Here is a 21,714-nt window from a genome sequence, read left to right on the forward strand (position 1 = left end):
ATTTCTAACTCGCGTAGACCTAGTAGAAAGACTTACTAAAAAAGGGTTTTATGTTCAACATGCCCAATATAGTCCTGACTACTTTTAAAACTAAAATGAGTAATTATGGTTAAAAAACGAATCAAACAGTGGAAGTTTGATATATTTAGGGCGTCTTTGTGAAAATTACACTGGACCCAGTAGGTTGCAATGAGGTCAATATTGCAGAAGATAGAATTTGCAATTAAAATAAATGACTTATCCGCCTTAGTGAATTCATTTGTCAGGCATAGATGCCAGTTTAGGACAAAACCATTAGGTGACTTAATAACAATATTACAAAGTCTATTGGATGAATGCTCATTATAGACTGACGTGATAAACATGATGTGGCGTACCTCTCACATGAGGGTAAAGGCCACATAACACACTATACATGATTTCTGACCGATAGACAATTGGAATTAAATGACGTAACTGGCCAAACTGTGACGTACCTCTCCCACGAGGGTAAGGCCACTTATCAGATTAACAACACTTGTCGTGGGCCTGTGATTGATAGATAATACATGCACTGGGACCAGCATGTCAAATATGTGCAAAAAGTTATTGTGACTTATAAATTGATGACAAACAGCTAACATAATTTATAAGACAATTGCGTACCTCGCATGGAAGGGTAAAGGCCGTTGTACTTCAACAGGGACAGTATTCAAGACAGGGTGGCTAATTGGGAGAAAGAGCTGTCCTGTTCATTGAGGCCTGATTCAATTGAGTCAAAAGTAAACATCCATTTGAGCTCACGGGTATTGAGGATGCTGGAGATGCTCCCACCCCGGGGTCCGAGTGTGGCTTTCTCTATGATTACCCATTTCAAACTCTCAGGAGTATGTCCCGCGGTGGAAAAGTGGTCAACGAGGGGTGCGCCAGGCACTTGGCACCGGATCCGACTCATGTGTTGGAGTATCCTCACTTTTGCTTTCTGCTGAGTCTGACCGATATATATCAGTTGGCATGGACATAGAATGGCATAGATTATGTTAACAGAATTGCAGTTGGTATGCGTCTTGAGTGAGATTCTGTGATGACGGTATGCAAACTCTTTGGTCTGGATCGTGCTTTCGCATGCTTTACAGCTGCCACACCTGGAGTGGCCCACAACTGGAGGTAAATTCCACAGAGTGGTGATTGTAGGATCCTTTGATGTTTGGAGGAAAGAGCGCACCACATGATCTTTGACGCTTCTTGCTTTTTTGAAAGCATGTAATGGCGGGTTGGTTTGGAGGATATCGTCAGAGATAAGTTGCCAGTAGTGGTTGATTATGCGCTTAATTTGATTACTTTTCGTATTAAAGGTAGTCACACACACAATTCTTTGTTCAGATTGATCTTGCTCAGTCTTGGGAACAAGTAGCTCCTCACGAGGGTAAAACCATGCCCTCTTCCTTGCTCGCTTGATCAAAGAGTTTGGATATCCTCTGCTTATCAGCCTTTGTTTGAGTTCTTCAGACTCAGAGAAATAGTGTTCTTTATTAGAGCAGTTCCGACGAATACGCAGGAATTGCCCAAAGGGCAGGTTATCCCGTAGGGCTCGGGGATGGTGACTGTCGTAGTGCAGGAGTGAATTCCTTTCAGCTGGTTTACGGTAAAGGGTAGTTAGTAATTGACCTGAGTTCTCATAGATCGTGAGGTCCAAGAAGTTAATCTGATGATTGTCTGATTGGATCGTAAACTTGATGAATTGGGACTGCTCGTTCAACCATCCAAAGAATAACATTAGTTCTTGAATGCCACCATCCCATATCAGTAGGATGTCGTCTATGTAGCGCATCCACAAACTGAGGTGGTCTTTGAATGGGTTGATCTGACTGAGCACAGTGTCTTGCTCAAAAGCTGCCATATACAGGATGGCTACATCAGGAGCAAAAGGAGCCCCCATTGCAACTCCTGATGTTTGAATGTAGAATTTTTCTCTGAAAATGAAAAAATTCTTGGTCATAGCTATACGGAGTAAAGCAACAATAAATTCCGTGGGTACTTGGACTGGGGCAGGGCGCTGATTAAGACAACGAGTAATAACCATCAGTGCTTCCTGTTGAGGAATGCACGTATACAACGATACGACATCACACGTGGCTAACAGTTGGTGATCTGCATCAAATGCTAATCCTTCTACAGTATTTATGGTATGCATGGTATCACGCAAATAGGCCGGAGTGGCCTCGGCAATTGGTTTTATGAAGAAATCGATATATTTGCCCAGGGGCTCAAGAATTGAGCCGCACCCGGAAACAATGGGACGGCCAGGGGGATTCGTCATTGATTTGTGAATCTTTGGTATGGTATATATAGTTGCCAAACGTGGATGTGGTTGGTTCAAGAAATTAAATTCTAACTCTGATAGGAACCCTTGATCTCGACCAGCTTGGGTTATTTCAAGGATTTCACGTGCAATGGCTTGTGTGGGATCTGCTCTTAGCAATTGGTAACTGGTACCATCATTTAACTGTCGAAGAATTTCCGATTCATAGGAGCTGACATCCTGCACTACAATAGCACCACCCTTGTCCGCCGGTTTGATAACAATTTGGGCATTTTGTGCCAAAGTTTGAAGAGCCAATTTTTCATTTTTGCTAGTATTAAATCTGGTGTAGCCTTTTGTTTCCAGAAGTTGTAATACGTCCCTGAGCACCACTGATTCAAATGCCAAAATCTTGTGCGACATTGCACTGTTGAAAGGAACAAATGTAGACGGAGGTCTCAATCCAGTCACAGTTGATTGAATATTAGGTGTTGAGTTGCGAAAGAAATACTTTAACCGTATTTTGCGAAAGAATCGGTACAGTTCAGTGCGAATGATGAACGAGTCAGGGTGGTTGGTAGGTACATATGATAAGCCTTTGGCCAGGATTTTGATTTCATCGTTGTTCAAAGGGTGTTTGGATATGTTTACAACAGGGCTATCGACCTGAGGGGGAGCACCTCCCAGTAGTCTTAACCGAGGGTAGCTTTCGGAGTTCATGTCGGTCTTTAGATTTTCAAAGCCTGTTACCATCTGTAGGTTTTGTTGCGGGTAACACGTTCCCCGTGTTGTGGTTCTGTCTGAAAGTGTACCTGCTTTGTAGGTTGGCCACGACCTCCATTCCATGAGTTTGTATTTGGTTGAGATCCACGTTGTTGGCCGCGTTGCCAGTTGTTGCCTCTGCCACGAGGTGGGCGCCATGACCCCTGGCGTTGCCCTAAAAAAGGGTTGTATTGAAACTGCTGGTTATAAGCAAAGTCCGAATAATTCTGTTGGTAGCTGGGACCTGGTTGGTCTTGCTCGCCTTCTGAGCTATAGAAGGAGTCTGAGAAAGTATAGTAGTCGCGTCTGCCTCTACCTGTACCTCGGCCTCGGTTAGTAAATCTGCCTTGATTATCTTGACGGAAGTAGTCTTCTTGGAGATATGGATAAGTTTTCTTCTTATCATACAATTTAATATCACGAGCCAGTTTCTCAAGTTTACGATTTTGGGTTGTAAGGTCAAAGTCCTTGAGTGTGGCTTCTAAGTTGGTGATAGTGTCTTTGGCACTAGCAAAATTCGCATCAGCCGATATTTCAGCCTTCAAGGTTTTAATTTCAGCAATGATTACTTGAATTTGTTCAGCAGCTGTTTCCACCCCAAGGACCATCCAATGACGGCTGCAATTATTCGCCACGTGGCTGAATCCCTCTCTGAATTTTGGTACCTCCACAAAGATCGCTGGTTCGATCTTAATTTGCAATCCGATGGGAATGATATTTTCTTGAAGATATTTCTTGAGGAGATGGCCGTGCCACCGAGTGCGGATCAGCTTTTTCTCCAACCGCTCAAGACGGGAGATCTTGTCCTTAAGTGAAAAGTCAATAGTCGGGATATCGGAGGAAATAAATACGTTATTAGGATCCTCTAGTAATTTGTCAATATAATCCTCAGAGTAGGATAGTAATTCAGCCATGATGTGCACAGGTCAAATAAATTGAACATGGAAAAGAACCTCGCAGAACATCGTCTGCTCGAAGTAGAGTATTAGTGGGGGGGTTTTACCCAGTTAAGGTTAAGGGGACCTGGGTTAGTAGGCGTGTAAAGCGAAGGGGTCCCAGTAACAAGGAGACATTAACCAAATAGTTGGAAATAAATCAAATCAACAAAGCTTTAGTCCACATTGTTTTTAATTCACAATGGGACGTTGTACTCAAAATACACAAATTACACAATAATCAAGCATTGGTTAATTACAGTGCCCCAAAGGGTAGAAGCGGGGAGGGGGATTGTGATAGTGATGGGAGTAGGTGAGGAAAGGAAAGAAGATTCTCAGGTGACGAAAAAATCAGCACTTGAAACTTGGTTCACACAGTTACAAATTCTGTACCAAAAATGGGACCAACAGATTCAAATATATTATTTTAGACACAAATCATACTCCAAAAGTTCAATGAATGAAACCAATAGGGTGTGGAGTTGATAATGAAAGGCAATCAGATGTCGACGTTTCGACCCTTGTAGGCGCAGATATTGTTATGATCTTGCTGTAGGGTCTTCATCAGGACTGGAGGATAGGGGACACGTAACCTATTTTGTACATAAATGAATGTATTTTAACACGGGAAAATTATATCCCTAACTTTTAATTTAAAAGAACATTGCACATCACCCAAAATATGGGATTAGCTCAGGTTGGAACATGTATGCCGCCGGGATGGCTGGGAATACAGGCAAAAAGAATGCCCCTACTTAAGTGTGGCACAAAAACGCACAATATGCACATGATTAACTGATATTAAAGAATCCCTAATTATTCAGTGTGGAAATTAGGATCATTTGGTAGAGAGCAGTTGGGGATAGGCTTAAAGCGCAACAGTGGACAGTCTAAGGAGTCAGTGAATACTCCAGCTGGTTGAAGGATGATCATATGAGCAGGAAGGTGTTGGCATGCATTACTGCTATTTAGTGCTAATATGGAACTGACTAACAGAGAAAGCTTACCACACACGTGGTGTACCCAGGACCCGATTATGCGTGGGTTCGAGGTCAATAGAGATGAAGAAATCTGCAATTTTAAAATAAAGGTGTAAAAACCAGTATACACTGCGGGAGGCAGTGATTGGATTCACTAATATTGACTTGAGAAAAGGGGGGGGAAAAGGACTCACCCAAATATAGCCCAATCGCTATTCATAGTGTTTCCACGGGTCTGGGGGGGTCCATTGTGACCATCGACAAAATCTAACAAATTGAGGGCAAAAGACGCTTGTTAGAGGACCATGGTTATGTTAAAAATGGTTCAAATACAAATGGCCCACAGTGCGGATTGAAGACTCACCACGGTGCCGTAGCCAAGACACGTCCGGCAGAGATCGTGTTTGTGGCAGTCGGGCGGCGGTGCTTCTAAGGCTGCGTCTGCAGGACAAGGCAAGAAGAATCGATGTTAGAAATCCAGTGCGAGACGGGTTTCTTGGAAGCGTCGGGACAAGATCGTGAGGAGGCGCTCACCGTTCACGGAGCTAATCCGGCTTCAGTCAATTCACGCAGTCGCAATGGCGACGCGGAGTTCCGGGTTTAGAATATCACCTTGACAACCGGGTCACGTGGTGATTTCTAACTCGCGTAGACCTAGTAGAAAGACTTACTAAAAAAGGGTTTTATGTTCAACATGCCCAATATAGTTCTGACTACTTTTAAAACTAAAATGAGTAATTATGGTTAAAAAACGAATCAAACAGTGGAAGTTTGATATATTTAGGGCGTCTTTGTGAAAATTACACTGGACCCAGTAGGTTGCAATGAGGTCAATATTGCAGAAGATAGAATTTGCAATTAAAATAAATGACTTATCCGCCTTAGTGAATTCATTTGTCAGGCATAGATGCCAGTTTAGGACAAAACCATTAGGTGACTTAATAACAATATTACAAAGTCTATTGGATGAATGCTCATTATAGACTGACGTGATAAACATGATGTGGCGTACCTCTCACATGAGGGTAAAGGCCACATAACACACTATACATGATTTCTGACCGATAGACAATTGGAATTAAATGACGTAACTGGCCAAACTGTGACGTACCTCTCCCACGAGGGTAAGGCCACTTATCAGATTAACAACACTTGTCGTGGGCCTGTGATTGATAGATAATACATGCACTGGGACCAGCATGTCAAATATGTGCAAAAAGTTATTGTGACTTATAAATTGATGACAAACAGCTAACATAATTTATAAGACAATTGCGTACCTCGCATGGAAGGGTAAAGGCCGTTGTACTTCAACAGGGACAGTATTCAAGACAGGGTGGCTAATTGGGAGAAAGAGCTGTCCTGTTCATTGAGGCCTGATTCAATTGAGTCAAAAGTAAACATCCATTTGAGCTCACGGGTATTGAGGATGCTGGAGATGCTCCCACCCCGGGGTCCGAGTGTGGCTTTCTCTATGATTACCCATTTCAAACTCTCAGGAGTATGTCCCGCGGTGGAAAAGTGGTCAACGAGGGGTGCGCCAGGCACTTGGCACCGGATCCGACTCATGTGTTGGAGTATCCTCACTTTTGCTTTCTGCTGAGTCTGACCGATATATATCAGTTGGCATGGACATAGAATGGCATAGATTATGTTAACAGAATTGCAGTTGGTATGCGTCTTGAGTGAGATTCTGTGATGACGGTATGCAAACTCTTTGGTCTGGATCGTGCTTTCGCATGCTTTACAGCTGCCACACCTGGAGTGGCCCACAACTGGAGGTAAATTCCACAGAGTGGTGATTGTAGGATCCTTTGATGTTTGGAGGAAAGAGCGCACCACATGATCTTTGACGCTTCTTGCTTTTTTGAAAGCATGTAATGGCGGGTTGGTTTGGAGGATATCGTCAGAGATAAGTTGCCAGTAGTGGTTGATTATGCGCTTAATTTGATTACTTTTCGTATTAAAGGTAGTCACACACACAATTCTTTGTTCAGATTGATCTTGCTCAGTCTTGGGAACAAGTAGCTCCTCACGAGGGTAAAACCATGCCCTCTTCCTTGCTCGCTTGATCAAAGAGTTTGGATATCCTCTGCTTATCAGCCTTTGTTTGAGTTCTTCAGACTCAGAGAAATAGTGTTCTTTATTAGAGCAGTTCCGACGAATACGCAGGAATTGCCCAAAGGGCAGGTTATCCCGTAGGGCTCGGGGATGGTGACTGTCGTAGTGCAGGAGTGAATTCCTTTCAGCTGGTTTACGGTAAAGGGTAGTTAGTAATTGACCTGAGTTCTCATAGATCGTGAGGTCCAAGAAGTTAATCTGATGATTGTCTGATTGGATCGTAAACTTGATGAATTGGGACTGCTCGTTCAACCATCCAAAGAATAACATTAGTTCTTGAATGCCACCATCCCATATCAGTAGGATGTCGTCTATGTAGCGCATCCACAAACTGAGGTGGTCTTTGAATGGGTTGATCTGACTGAGCACAGTGTCTTGCTCAAAAGCTGCCATATACAGGATGGCTACATCAGGAGCAAAAGGAGCCCCCATTGCAACTCCTGATGTTTGAATGTAGAATTTTTCTCTGAAAATGAAAAAATTCTTGGTCATAGCTATACGGAGTAAAGCAACAATAAATTCCGTGGGTACTTGGACTGGGGCAGGGCGCTGATTAAGACAACGAGTAATAACCATCAGTGCTTCCTGTTGAGGAATGCACGTATACAACGATACGACATCACACGTGGCTAACAGTTGGTGATCTGCATCAAATGCTAATCCTTCTACAGTATTTATGGTATGCATGGTATCACGCAAATAGGCCGGAGTGGCCTCGGCAATTGGTTTTATGAAGAAATCGATATATTTGCCCAGGGGCTCAAGAATTGAGCCGCACCCGGAAACAATGGGACGGCCAGGGGGATTCGTCATTGATTTGTGAATCTTTGGTATGGTATATATAGTTGCCAAACGTGGATGTGGTTGGTTCAAGAAATTAAATTCTAACTCTGATAGGAACCCTTGATCTCGACCAGCTTGGGTTATTTCAAGGATTTCACGTGCAATGGCTTGTGTGGGATCTGCTCTTAGCAATTGGTAACTGGTACCATCATTTAACTGACGAAGAATTTCCGATTCATAGGAGCTGACATCCTGCACTACAATAGCACCACCCTTGTCCGCCGGTTTGATAACAATTTGGGCATTTTGTGCCAAAGTTTGAAGAGCATCTATGCCTGAAAAGTAGTCAGGACTATATTGGGCATGTTGAACATAAAACCCTTTTTTAGTAAGTCTTTCTACTAGGTCTACGCGAGTTAGAAATCACCACGTGACCCGGTTGTCAAGGTGATATTCTAAACCCGGAACTCCGCGTCGCCATTGCGACTGCGTGAATTGACTGAAGCCGGATTAGCTCCGTGAACGGTGAGCGCCTCCTCACGATCTTGTCCCGACGCTTCCAAGAAACCCGTCTCGCACTAGATTTCTAACATCGATTCTTCTTGCCTTGTCCTGCAGACGCAGCCTTAGAAGCACCGCCGCCCGACTGCCACAAACACGATCTCTGCCGGACGTGTCTTGGCTACGGCACCGTGGTGAGTCTTCAATCCGCACTGTGGGCCATTTGTATTTGAACCATTTTTAACATAACCATGGTCCTCTAACAAGCGTCTTTTGCCCTCAATTTGTTAGATTTTGTCGATGGTCACAACGGACCCCCCCAGACCCGTGGAAACACTATGAATAGCGATTGGGCTATATTTTGGTGAGTCCTTTTCCCCCCCCTTTTCTCAAGTCAATATTAGTGAATCCAATCACTGCCTCCCGCAGTGTATACTGGTTTTTACACCTTTATTTTAAAATTGCAGATTTCTTCATCTCTATTGACCTCGAACCCACGCATAATCGGGTCCTGGGTACACCACGTGTGTGGTAAGCTTTCTCTGTTAGTCAGTTCCATATTAGCACTAAATAGCAGTAATGCATGCCAACACCTTCCTGCTCATATGATCATCCTTCAACCAGCTGGAGTATTCACTGACTCCTTAGACTGTCCACCGTTGCGTTTTAAGCCTATCCCCAACTGCTCTCTACCAAATGATCCTAATTTCCACACTGAATAATTAGGGATTCTTTAATATCAGTTAATCATGTGCATATTGTGCGTTTTTGTGCCACCCTTAAGTAGGGGCATTCTTTTTGCCTGTATTCCCAGCCATCCCGGCGGCATACATGTTCCAACCTGAGCTAATCCCATATTTTGGGTGATGTGCAATGTTCTTTTAAATTAAAAGTTAGGGATATAATTTTCCCGTGTTAAAATACATTCATTTATGTACCAAATAGGTTACGTGTCCCCTATCCTGCAGTCCTGATGAAGACCCTACAGCAAGATCATAACAATATCTGCGCCTACAAGGGTCGAAACGTCGACATCTGATTGCCTTTCATTATCAACTCCACACCCTATTGGTTTCATTCATTGAACTTTTGGAGTATGATTTGTGTCTAAAATAATATATTTGAACCTGTTGGTCCCATTTTTGGTACAGAATTTGTAACTGTGTGAACCAAGTTTCAAGTGCTGATTTTTTCGTCACCTGAGAATCTTCTTTCCTTTCCTCACCTACTCCCATCACTATCACAATCCCCCTCCCCGCTTCTACCCTTTGGGGCACTGTAATTAGCCAATGCTTGATTATTGTGTAATTTGTGTATTTTGAGTACAACGTCACATTGTGAATTAAAAACAATGTGGACTAAAGCTTTGTTGATTTGATTTATTTCCAACTATTTGGTTAATGTCTCCTTGTTACTGGGACCCCTTCGCTTTACACGCCTACTAACCCAGGTCCCCTTAACCTTAACTGGGTAAAACCCCCCCACTAATACTCTACTTCGAGCAGACGATGTTCTGCGAGGTTCTTTTCCATGTTCAATTTATTTGACCTGTGCACATCATGGCTGAATTACTATCCTACTCTGAGGATTATATTGACAAATTACTAGAGGATCCTAATAACGTATTTATTTCCTCCGATATCCCGACTATTGACTTTTCACTTAAGGACAAGATCTCCCGTCTTGAGCGGTTGGAGAAAAAGCTGATCCGCACTCGGTGGCACGGCCATCTCCTCAAGAAATATCTTCAAGAAAATATCATTCCCATCGGATTGCAAATTAAGATCGAACCAGCGATCTTTGTGGAGGTACCAAAATTCAGAGAGGGATTCAGCCACGTGGCGAATAATTGCAGCCGTCATTGGATGGTCCTTGGGGTGGAAACAGCCGCTGAACAAATTCAAGTAATCATTGCTGAAATTAAAACCTTGAAGGCTGAAATATCGGCTGATGCGAATTTTGCTAGTGCCAAAGACACTATCACCAACTTAGAAGCCACACTCAAGGACTTTGACCTTACAACCCAAAATCGTAAACTTGAGAAACTGGCTCGTGATATTAAATTGTATGATAAGAAGAAAACTTATCCATATCTCCAAGAAGACTACTTCCGTCAAGATAATCAAGGCAGATTTACTAACCGAGGCCGAGGTACAGCTAGAGGCAGACGCAACTACTATACTTTCTCAGACTCCTCCTATAGCTCAGAAGGCGAGCAAGACCAACCAGGTCCCAGCTACCAACAGAATTATTCGGACTTTGGTTATAACCAGCAGTTTCAATACAACCCTTTTTTTAGTTCAACGCCAGGGGTCATGGCGCCCACCTCGTGGCAGAGGCAACAACTGGCAACGCGGCCAACAACGTGGATCTCAACCAAATACAAACTCATGGAATGGAGGTCGTGGCCAACCTACAAAGCAGGTACACTTTCAGACAGAACCACAACACGGGGAACGTGTTACCCGCAACAAAACCTACAGATGGTAACAGGCTTTGAAAATCTAAAGACCGACATGAACTCCGAAAGCTACCCTCGGTTAAGACTACTGGGAGGTGCTCCCCCTCAGGTCGATAGCCCTGTTGTAAACATATCCAAACACCCTTTGAACAACGATGAAATCAAAATCCTGGCCAAAGGCTTATCATATGTACCTACCAACCACCCTGACTCGTTCATCATTCGCACTGAACTGTACCGATTCTTTCGCAAAATACGGTTATAGTATTTCTTTCGCAACTCAACACCTAATATTCAATCAACTGTGACTGGATTGAGACCTCCGCCTACATTTGTTCCTTTCAACAGTGCAATGTCGCACAAGATTTTGGCATTTGAATCAGTGGTGCTCAGGGACGTATTACAACTTCTGGAAACAAAAGGCTACACCAGATTTAATACTAGCAAAAATGAAAAATTGGCTCTTCAAACTTTGGCACAAAATGCCCAAATTGTTATCAAACCGGCGGACAAGGGTGGTGCTATTGTAGTGCAGGATGTCAGCTCCTATGAATCGGAAATTCTTCGTCAGTTAAATGATGGTACCAGTTACCAATTGCTAAGAGCAGATCCCACACAAGCCATTGCACGTGAAATCCTTGAAATAACCCAAGCTGGTCGAGATCAAGGGTTCCTATCAGAGTTAGAATTTAATTTCTTGAACCAACCACATCCACGTTTGGCAACTATATATACCATACCAAAGATTCACAAATCAATGACGAATCCCCCTGGCCGTCCCATTGTTTCCGGGTGCGGCTCAATTCTTGAGCCCCTGGGCAAATATATCGATTTCTTCATAAAACCAATTGCCGAGGCCAATCCGGCCTATTTGCGTGATACCATGCATACCATAAATACTGTAGAAGGATTAGCATTTGATGCAGATCACCAACTGTTAGCCACGTGTGATGTCGTATCGTTGTATACGTGCATTCCTCAACAGGAAGCACTGATGGTTATTACTCGTTGTCTTAATCAGCGCCCTGCCCCAGTCCAAGTACCCACGGAATTTATTGTTGCTTTACTCCGTATAGCTATGACCAAGAATTTTTTCATTTTCAGAGAAAAATTCTACATTCAAACATCAGGAGTTGCAATGGGGGCTCCTTTTGCTCCTGATGTAGCCATCCTGTATATGGCAGCTTTTGAGCAAGACACTGTGCTCAGTCAGATCAACCCATTCAAAGACCACCTCAGTTTGTGGATGCGCTACATAGACGACATCCTACTGATATGGGATGGTGGCATTCAAGAACTAATGTTATTCTTTGGATGGTTGAACGAGCAGTCCCAATTCATCAAGTTTACGATCCAATCAGACAATCATCAGATTAACTTCTTGGACCTCACGATCTATGAGAACTCAGGTCAATTACTAACTACCCTTTACCGTAAACCAGCTGAAAGGAATTCACTCCTGCACTACGACAGTCACCATCCCCGAGCCCTACGGGATAACCTGCCCTTTGGGCAATTCCTGCGTATTCGTCGGAACTGCTCTAATAAAGAACACTATTTCTCTGAGTCTGAAGAACTCAAACAAAGGCTGATAAGCAGAGGATATCCAAACTCTTTGATCAAGCGAGCAAGGAAGAGGGCATGGTTTTACCCTCGTGAGGAGCTACTTGTTCCCAAGACTGAGCAAGATCAATCTGAACAAAGAATTGTGTGTGTGACTACCTTTAATACGAAAAGTAATCAAATTAAGCGCATAATCAACCACTACTGGCAACTTATCTCTGACGATATCCTCCAAACCAACCCGCCATTACATGCTTTCAAAAAAGCAAGAAGCGTCAAAGATCATGTGGTGCGCTCTTTCCTCCAAACATCAAAGGATCCTACAATCACCACTCTGTGGAATTTACCTCCAGTTGTGGGCCACTCCAGGTGTGGCAGCTGTAAAGCATGCGAAAGCACGATCCAGACCAAAGAGTTTGCATACCGTCATCACAGAATCTCACTCAAGACGCATACCAACTGCAATTCTGTTAACATAATCTATGCCATTCTATGTCCATGCCAACTGATATATATCGGTCAGACTCAGCAGAAAGCAAAAGTGAGGATACTCCAACACATGAGTCGGATCCGGTGCCAAGTGCCTGGCGCACCCCTCGTTGACCACTTTTCCACCGCGGGACATACTCCTGAGAGTTTGAAATGGGTAATCATAGAGAAAGCCACACTCGGACCCCGGGGTGGGAGCATCTCCAGCATCCTCAATACCCGTGAGCTCAAATGGATGTTTACTTTTGACTCAATTGAATCAGGCCTCAATGAACAGGACAGCTCTTTCTCCCAATTAGCCACCCTGTCTTGAATACTGTCCCTGTTGAAGTACAACGGCCTTTACCCTTCCATGCGAGGTACGCAATTGTCTTATAAATTATGTTAGCTGTTTGTCATCAATTTATAAGTCACAATAACTTTTTGCACATATTTGACATGCTGGTCCCAGTGCATGTATTATCTATCAATCACAGGCCCACGACAAGTGTTGTTAATCTGATAAGTGGCCTTACCCTCGTGGGAGAGGTACGTCACAGTTTGGCCAGTTACGTCATTTAATTCCAATTGTCTATCGGTCAGAAATCATGTATAGTGTGTTATGTGGCCTTTACCCTCATGTGAGAGGTACGCCACATCATGTTTATCACGTCAGTCTATAATGAGCATTCATCCAATAGACTTTGTAATATTGTTATTAAGTCACCTAATGGTTTTGTCCTAAACTGGCATCTATGCCTGACAAATGAATTCACTAAGGCGGATAAGTCATTTATTTTAATTGCAAATTCTATCTTCTGCAATATTGACCTCATTGCAACCTACTGGGTCCAGTGTAATTTTCACAAAGACGCCCTAAATATATCAAACTTCCACTGTTTGATTCGTTTTTTAACCATAATTACTCATTTTAGTTTTAAAAGTAGTCAGGACTATATTGGGCATGTTGAACATAAAACCCTTTTTTAGTAAGTCTTTCTACTAGGTCTACGCGAGTTAGAAATCACCACGTGACCCGGTTGTCAAGGTGATATTCTAAACCCGGAACTCCGCGTCGCCATTGCGACTGTGTGAATTGACTGAAGCCGGATTAGCTCCGTGAACGGTGAGCGCCTCCTCACGATCTTGTCCCGACGCTTCCAAGAAACCCGTCTCGCACTAGATTTCTAACATCGATTCTTCTTGCCTTGTCCTGCAGACGCAGCCTTAGAAGCACCGCCGCCCGACTGCCACAAACACGATCTCTGCCGGACGTGTCTTGGCTACGGCACCGTGGTGAGTCTTCAATCCGCACTGTGGGCCATTTGTATTTGAACCATTTTTAACATAACCATGGTCCTCTTACAAGCGTCTTTTGCCCTCAATTTGTTAGATTTTGTCGATGGTCACAACGGACCCCCCCAGACCCGTGGAAACACTATGAATAGCGATTGGGCTATATTTTGGTGAGTCCTTTTCCCCCCCCTTTTCTCAAGTCAATATTAGTGAATCCAATCACTGCCTCCCGCAGTGTATACTGGTTTTTACACCTTTATTTTAAAATTGCAGATTTCTTCATCTCTATTGACCTCGAACCCACGCATAATCGGGTCCTGGGTACACCACGTGTGTGGTAAGCTTTCTTTGTTAGTCAGTTCCATATTAGCACTAAATAGCAGTAATGCATGCCAACACCTTCCTGCTCATATGATCATCCTTCAACCAGCTGGAGTATTCACTGACTCCTTAGACTGTCCACCGTTGCGTTTTAAGCCTATCCCCAACTGCTCTCTACCAAATGATCCTAATTTCCACACTGAATAATTAGGGATTCTTTAATATCAGTTAATCATGTGCATATTGTGCGTTTTTGTGCCACACTTAAGTAGGGGCATTCTTTTTGCCTGTATTCCCAGCCATCCCGGCGGCATACATGTTCCAACCTGAGCTAATCCCATATTTTGGGTGATGTGCAATGTTCTTTTAAATTAAAAGTTAGGGATATAATTTTCCCGTGTTAAAATACATTCATTTATGTACCAAATAGGTTACGTGTCCCCTATCCTCCAGTCCTGATGAAGACCCTACAGCAAGATCATAACAATATCTGCGCCTACAAGGGTCGAAACGTCGACATCTGATTGCCTTTCATTATCAACTCCACACCCTATTGGTTTCATTCATTGAACTTTTGGAGTATGATTTGTGTCTAAAATAATATATTTGAACCTGTTGGTCCCATTTTTGGTGCAGAATTTGTAACTGTGTGAACCAAGTTTCAAGTGCTGATTTTTTCGTCACCTGAGAATCTTCTTTCCTTTCCTCACCTACTCCCATCACTATCACAATCCCCCTCCCCGCTTCTACCCTTTGGGGCACTGTAATTAACCAATGCTTGATTATTGTGTAATTTGTGTATTTTGAGTACAACGTCCCATTGTGAATTAAAAACAATGTGGACTAAAGCTTTGTTGATTTGATTTATTTCCAACTATTTGGTTAATGTCTCCTTGTTACTGGGACCCCTTCGCTTTACACGCCTACTAACCCAGGTCCCCTTAACCTTAACTGGGTAAAACCCCCCCACTAATACTCGTCTTCAAAGCACAGCAGTAGGCAAGTCACAGGTACCGGGAGCCCGTGGAAGACCGGATCAGCAGCTGGTCAGCCTGGGCCCGCTCCGCCCCCACTCTGGACCAGCGCGGTCGTCACCCCAGGCCTCCCCAGGGCAATACCGTAGGCAGGCTCCAGCGGTGGTCCCTTTATGTCTGGCCCTGGGGATCGCCTATCACTCTGCGCCCCTGGTCGGGCTGCACCACAACTCTGGCCGCACAAACTCGGCAGGCAGATCCCCACAAGCAAGGCGTCTAGAGCAGCTCTGCACCAGCAGGTCTCACAGCTGCCGTGGCTCGATGCCGCTGCCGAGCCACTCCCTGCCACAGGCAGTACACCAAGCAGGCCTCAGGACCGTTTTTAGGTGCCACCGCTCCACTTCAGAACAGAGGACCCCAGTAGGTATATCGATCAATGGGAGGCAACAGAGGGTTATGATGAGAGTAATCTGGCAGGATTTTGGCGTATGGGCTGACAGAGCTCACCTAGAGCGCGTTCGCCATGTTGGACCACTAGGTGACACCCACCCACTTTGTCTATTTTTTAATCTTTACTTACTGTACTTACAAGACATTACAAGTACAGTCTCATTTAATCCAGGCGAGCAAACTAGTGTGAAACATTCAGCACAGAGGAGATGAGATGTTGGTCTCTTCTCCCGCTATACAAGCAAATGTAGTAGTTATGAAATGTTTTTATGTCGCTCACATTTGGTTGAGTCCTCCAGGTCTAGGTACCGACTTAATTAAAGTAATTCTAGAACATCGACACAGGTATAATGCTTTTCTGAATACACAGTTTGTTCCAGCATTTCACGGTGGAAACCTGCAGGGTCTTTATCGTGACTGGGCACTAATGTCTTCATTTCTAATAGTTCCATTTTAGTTATGGGCGTGTACACAAACACACGTCTAAAGGTATTATCATCATTCTGGACTGGATGCACTTCTCGCAAGGGATTCTGTCTGTCTATGTAATACATTTTTCTTCCTACGGGTGGAGCTGGAACAAACTGTGTATTCAGAAAAGCATTATACATGTGTCGATGTTCTAGAATTACTTTAATTAAGTCGGTACCTAGACCTCTCCATCTATTCGAGAGTAGCTCTATATCACAGGTTGGCTCTTATAAATTGCATATATTTGTTTGCTTTTCCCCGCTATTATAGGGGCTTAATGAGCCCCAAAGTAACCAGTATATAGGCATGAAAGCCTAGAACTCCAGTTGAGACAATAATCTGTAGAGGTAAGGAAACAAGAAAAGCAGGATGCAGTGACCCTGCCTAGCTCCACTAAATACAAGGAAACCATGAAGGGGAAAACCAAGAAAAGTTGAAGGAGCCATAACAGTGCTGAACAGATCAAATTGGGAAGCCATACAACAATCGCAAAGCTGCCAGGCAGCTTCTTCAGGCAATGCTGACCTTAAATACCTTAGCTACCTAAAGTGCTCCAGAAGTAGTGGGATTATCCTTGAAGAGGGTACATGAACAGGTTAGCAGTCTATGTCTTGCTCCTAATTCTCCAGCACCATCTATCACTTTTCTTCTGCCCCTGGGAACTGTAGTCCGATCTGTCTCTTTCATTGTACTGCCTGAATTCTCTCATGGTGCTGCTCCCAATCTCTTTCTGCAATGTTCGGACCTCACTGCTTCACATTCCTGACTGACTTGCAGCTTCTCACGCTATTACAAAGTGTAAAATATATCAAAAAAATGCCCTATCGGGTATCAAAGGGACTGAAACGTTATTTGTGTCAGTGCTAGGCCTGGGGAGATAAGTAAATCTACTCTTGGATCCTTTTTTCCATAGGGTAAGTAACAACGGTACCTCTGCTTCTGCTCTCGTTGCAACAAAGGCGGACCAACCTCCACACTACAGATACTGCCGTCCATAGTTGTGGCACTCCGATTCAAGATACTTAAGAATATCAGTAGCACATCATTCAATTTCTAGGCAGGAGTCATTATTGAAATCTATCTTGAAGTTGAGGTGCTAAATAGGCCTCCTGGAGTCACCGTCAATACTGTCCACATTGAGGGTTTATAACCCGTCGTCGAATATCAGATTGTAGAAATAAGAATCTTTGCACCTCTCCAGAATCTGTGGAACCCTCTGCTTTGGTGTTTCCTATAGTTCATTATCGATAGAGGATTATCCTATGCAATCACAGCTTCCATATGCTGAGCATCACAGAAGCACATTAAGCACCTGAGAAGGCAGATGCTGAGCTTTTTGTTCATATGCACCATGTTCTCTCCACTACTCCAATGGGTGACAGGTTGAGTTAGAGATGGAGGAGGGCTTGAAAGCAAAGAACTTCTGAAGACTATGCAGATGAGAAACACCTAAGAAAAGAAAACCATAGCGAGGAGTGTCTCTCCTCAAGAGCATCCATGAGCAATTTCATGCACCTCAATGGGTGAAAGACTCAGAATAGTACAATTTAGGCAAGGCGCTACTGGATACGACAGGCTCGAGAAGTTTGATTCAGATATGAACGGTGAACGCTGTAGTAATGAGAATCTGCATCCTCAAAAATGGTGCTGATTTCCCTTGACCGCTAAATACTTTACCGGATTCCTCCCATAGACTGTATATTTGGCCTTCATGAGGTGACTTTCCCTGTTCTGGTAATATTTGAGGCATTGTTTCAAAAAATGTAAGTAAGACTGGTGATTTATTTGGGTTCTTGTCTTCAGTAACCAACTATGCACACCTTCAGGTCACAGTTTTTTTTAAGGCCAGTGGAAAGAAAACATGAGAAGAAATCTCAATTCAATAAGTACATCCCTGCCTGTCTCCAGTAAGCATATCATCTAGACAGGGAGGCAGGTCTTTTTCTTATCATACTTTCAGAAGTTAGAACTTCTTACCACTGTGCCTTCACTGTCTAACCAATGATGAATTGTTCCTCAGCCGTATGGATTATTAGATATTTTTGTCCCCTACTGCCATTTACACCCCTGCCTTTTGTGCTGTGATTGAAAGCACACGCCAAATAAGCCACTGCCAGGTACACCTACCCCACATTCCTGCTGGTATCAGTAAAGTTTGTATCACAAATGTACTCAGAGATCAGTGAGCAATAAATTACTTTTGTTTGGATCCCGATTCCAGGATAGATACCTTGGTGGTTCAGGTCTACCTGCGCAATTTGTTCGTATCTCTTTTTACATTAATTTCTGACCCCCCAATCAATGCATGGTTTAACTTCCTACCCTACTATTACTTTATATAAACATTAGCTACAGCTCCATAATGAAAAAAGAAAAGTTACTTCTATGTGGAAATAGTTATCTATTGTTAGTATTCTCTCTGAATTCATGAATGTCCTATTCGATGCTTTAGATGGGGGACTCTAAAGATGCTGGGCCAGATTTTGATCAAGGTGGGACTCTTTTCATCCCTCCGTTGCGGCGGTTACAAGTACTCCGTCGATCGGATGGAGTCCCGTCCCGTATTTCGATGTATGCTGGCTGAACTACTGTCCGCATTGACAGACTGTTTACAGTATGTTTTTACGAATAAAATGGCATGTAAGGTCAATGTAAAAATACACGAGTTTAAAGGAAACGTTAACACATGATTCATAGTCAGCTGTGTAAAAAACGTACCTTTGATCCTGGTTACAACGGAGTTGATTAGCGTCATGGTCAAGCTGTAGCAACAACGGACGGACATGGACAATGGTGTTCAAGGTGGAAACGGAAGTGAGAAACAGAAAACAAGGTAAGTTTGGATCTCATTTCCTTCGAATCCACCAACTTAAATATGAAGGTATCCCCGCCACAGTTGTCCCGACGGAAAGGCACATTGTAATTAGGCTGGCGATAAGCCTGGCAGAATTCCCTGCGACAGTCGCTTGCCTATGGCGCCATCGACACAGAAGGGAAATCCTGATGGAGTCGCCGGCACTTGAATGGCTTTCATCCATGGACTCGCCAACAACTAAATCGAATGAGCAGCCCGCCAAGTAGGCGGCTAGTGATACTGTCGAAAAAGTGATGGCTGCACCATATCAGCCAAGATCTAAAACAGCCCCAAGTCTTCCAAACCACCAAAGGTTAACAGCCTAACCGCCTTCTTTAGTTTTTACTTTTACTACAACCTTAGCATAGGGTCATAATTTCTCTATGTTTGAGTTTAAATGCTATTTTTTAGAGGTGTATTCAATTGGATGTAAATTATAATGCCTATTTAAATAGACTGCATTTATAAAAAAACATAAATGGAAACAAAAAAATGTTATCTCCTATAAGAGGATTGTTGGTGTGACACGATTGGCCTTAGTTTTATGTCTGCTGTGTTCTCAGGTTCATGCTTGCTTTGTGTTTCCTCCTTCTGTTTCTCCCCCTTTCTGTTTATTTCTCATTTCTGTCACTCCTCTGTATCTCTCCTTACAGTGACGCAGACCATCTGTGCCAGCGGATGTGCGAGGTGCAAGGGCAAGTTATCCACGCACTGCTGCCATGAACAGTGTGCTGCTGGCTGCACAGGACCCAAGAACTCGGACTGCTTGGTAAGCCCATGAAAAGAAATGTTGCCATATTCTGTCCTAGTCACAAGTCCTTTGCTTTATTCTCACGTCTAACTTAGGCTGTGGGATTCAAAGGAGCCGAGAAACTCCAACCTTTTAAATCACTTGATACCTGTCAACTCAGATAGTAGTAGCTTACAATAAGTTAAATGTATTAGCCCCCCCCCCATGGAGTCTAGGTTTGGAATATTGAGTTAATGTATACTATAGGAGAGAAAAACTGTGATGGTAACTCCTAGCCTCGTAGCATTAACTTTACTCTGAAGACAATGAATGACACGCCAAGACCACACACTCCCATCAGTGGTCTGAGGAGGAAAGACAGCCCTTCTTTTACTTTCTCAGCTGAGCATTACTATCTATGATTACTACATTGTTTGATATGGGAGCAGTGACAACAATATAAAATCAGATGGAATTGGAGTCCCTTATCCTTCAGGACTAACCACCATGACACTGTAATTTTCGAAACAGGCAACAATACTATTAATTTTAAAAATACCTCATGAAAACTAGGGATGAACCCTACAATCATTATTGACTCCTGCATACAAGGCAAGTAGGACCATGTGTGACTAGCAGCAGCAACTGTTTCTTGATTTTTTTTGTATTTATATAGCCACCATACATTTTTCTAATTTTTGCCAAACTCTAATCTATTTTGAATTCGCCTTCCGTAATTTGCGTTCAAAGTGTAATTCAAAATCCAATGACTTTGCACCTGTCCTGTTCCATATTGTTATTCTTGCACTATCGTTAGCCATGTATTGTATTATATTTATTATCAACCGCGATACAGAAACGATTTGTTAAGACTGCCAGGCACACATTAACTTAAACCTACCTATCAAAACTAGATGGTGCTCCCATTTTTCTTTGTCCCTTCATGTTATTCAATACCACTCCTGCATGCAAACCTTGTTTAAGCTACATCCACCTTTGAGCTTTTAAAGGAATTGTACTGGCACATCTGAACTTTCAAAGGAACAATATAGGCATTTGGGATTCTTTAAAGTAAAGTGCTGACACTTTTTGCTTTGTTTAAATGCACTGTTAGTACTTTGTGTATTTAAAGGAGACAATGTTGGGGGTTCTTGATCTTTTGGGGGACAATACTGAACCCCAGCTTTGAGCCCTGTCCTCGCCAAATGGTTCAACAGGTCTCTGACTTACAGGATCCAATCAGAGAGATCACCTAGGGCACACCCCCTTCAAACAACCAATTGGTGCTCAGGATTGTGACTTTGTTTGTCTTTTTTTTCAGGCTTGCCAGCACTTCAACGACAGCGGTGTTTGTACACGGTACTGCCCGCCTCTGAGGACCTACCACCCAGAAATCTTTGAATCTGTGCTCAACGAGAATGGCAGATACTCCTTTGGTGCCAGCTGTGTGACTGAATGCCCATGTAAGAGCTCCTCCAGATGGGGTGAGGGGATGTGGGGAGCACACATTAATTAGTGAAGAGAGCACATATTACAGGCTCTGGCCACAGACCTTATTAGCTCAGGCAATACACTATAAAGCTATCCCTTAGGTTACACATATTTTACAGACTCAGGCTTCACGTGATAGGGGTGAAGCTTAGTTTTCACAGCTCTCTCCAGCTGATGCCTCAGGTTATGTATGTGTGTGGGGGAATGTTTATAGCACAATAGGGCACTATGCAAGTTACACAGATCACGTAGGCTCAGGTCACAGATAGCAC

The 21,714-nt window shown here is 43.3% G+C and overlaps 1 protein-coding gene across 1 annotated transcript in view; it reads left to right on the forward strand.

Moving 5' to 3' along the window:
* ERBB2 (erb-b2 receptor tyrosine kinase 2) overlaps nucleotides 1–21,714 on the forward strand; it is a 377,312-nt gene that overhangs the window by 223,778 nt on the left and 131,820 nt on the right. Inside the window, exons 6-7 of the mRNA XM_086924358.1 lie at nucleotides 19,875–19,990; nucleotides 21,273–21,414. Of these exons, the coding sequence (XP_086780484.1) occupies nucleotides 19,875–19,990; nucleotides 21,273–21,414 (258 nt within the window). The remainder of the gene's footprint in view (nucleotides 1–19,874; nucleotides 19,991–21,272; nucleotides 21,415–21,714) is intronic.

This window comes from Lissotriton vulgaris, chromosome 5 (genome assembly GCF_964263255.1).
Source record: "Lissotriton vulgaris chromosome 5, aLisVul1.2, whole genome shotgun sequence".
In the NCBI taxonomy this organism is placed as follows: domain Eukaryota; kingdom Metazoa; phylum Chordata; class Amphibia; order Caudata; family Salamandridae; genus Lissotriton; species Lissotriton vulgaris.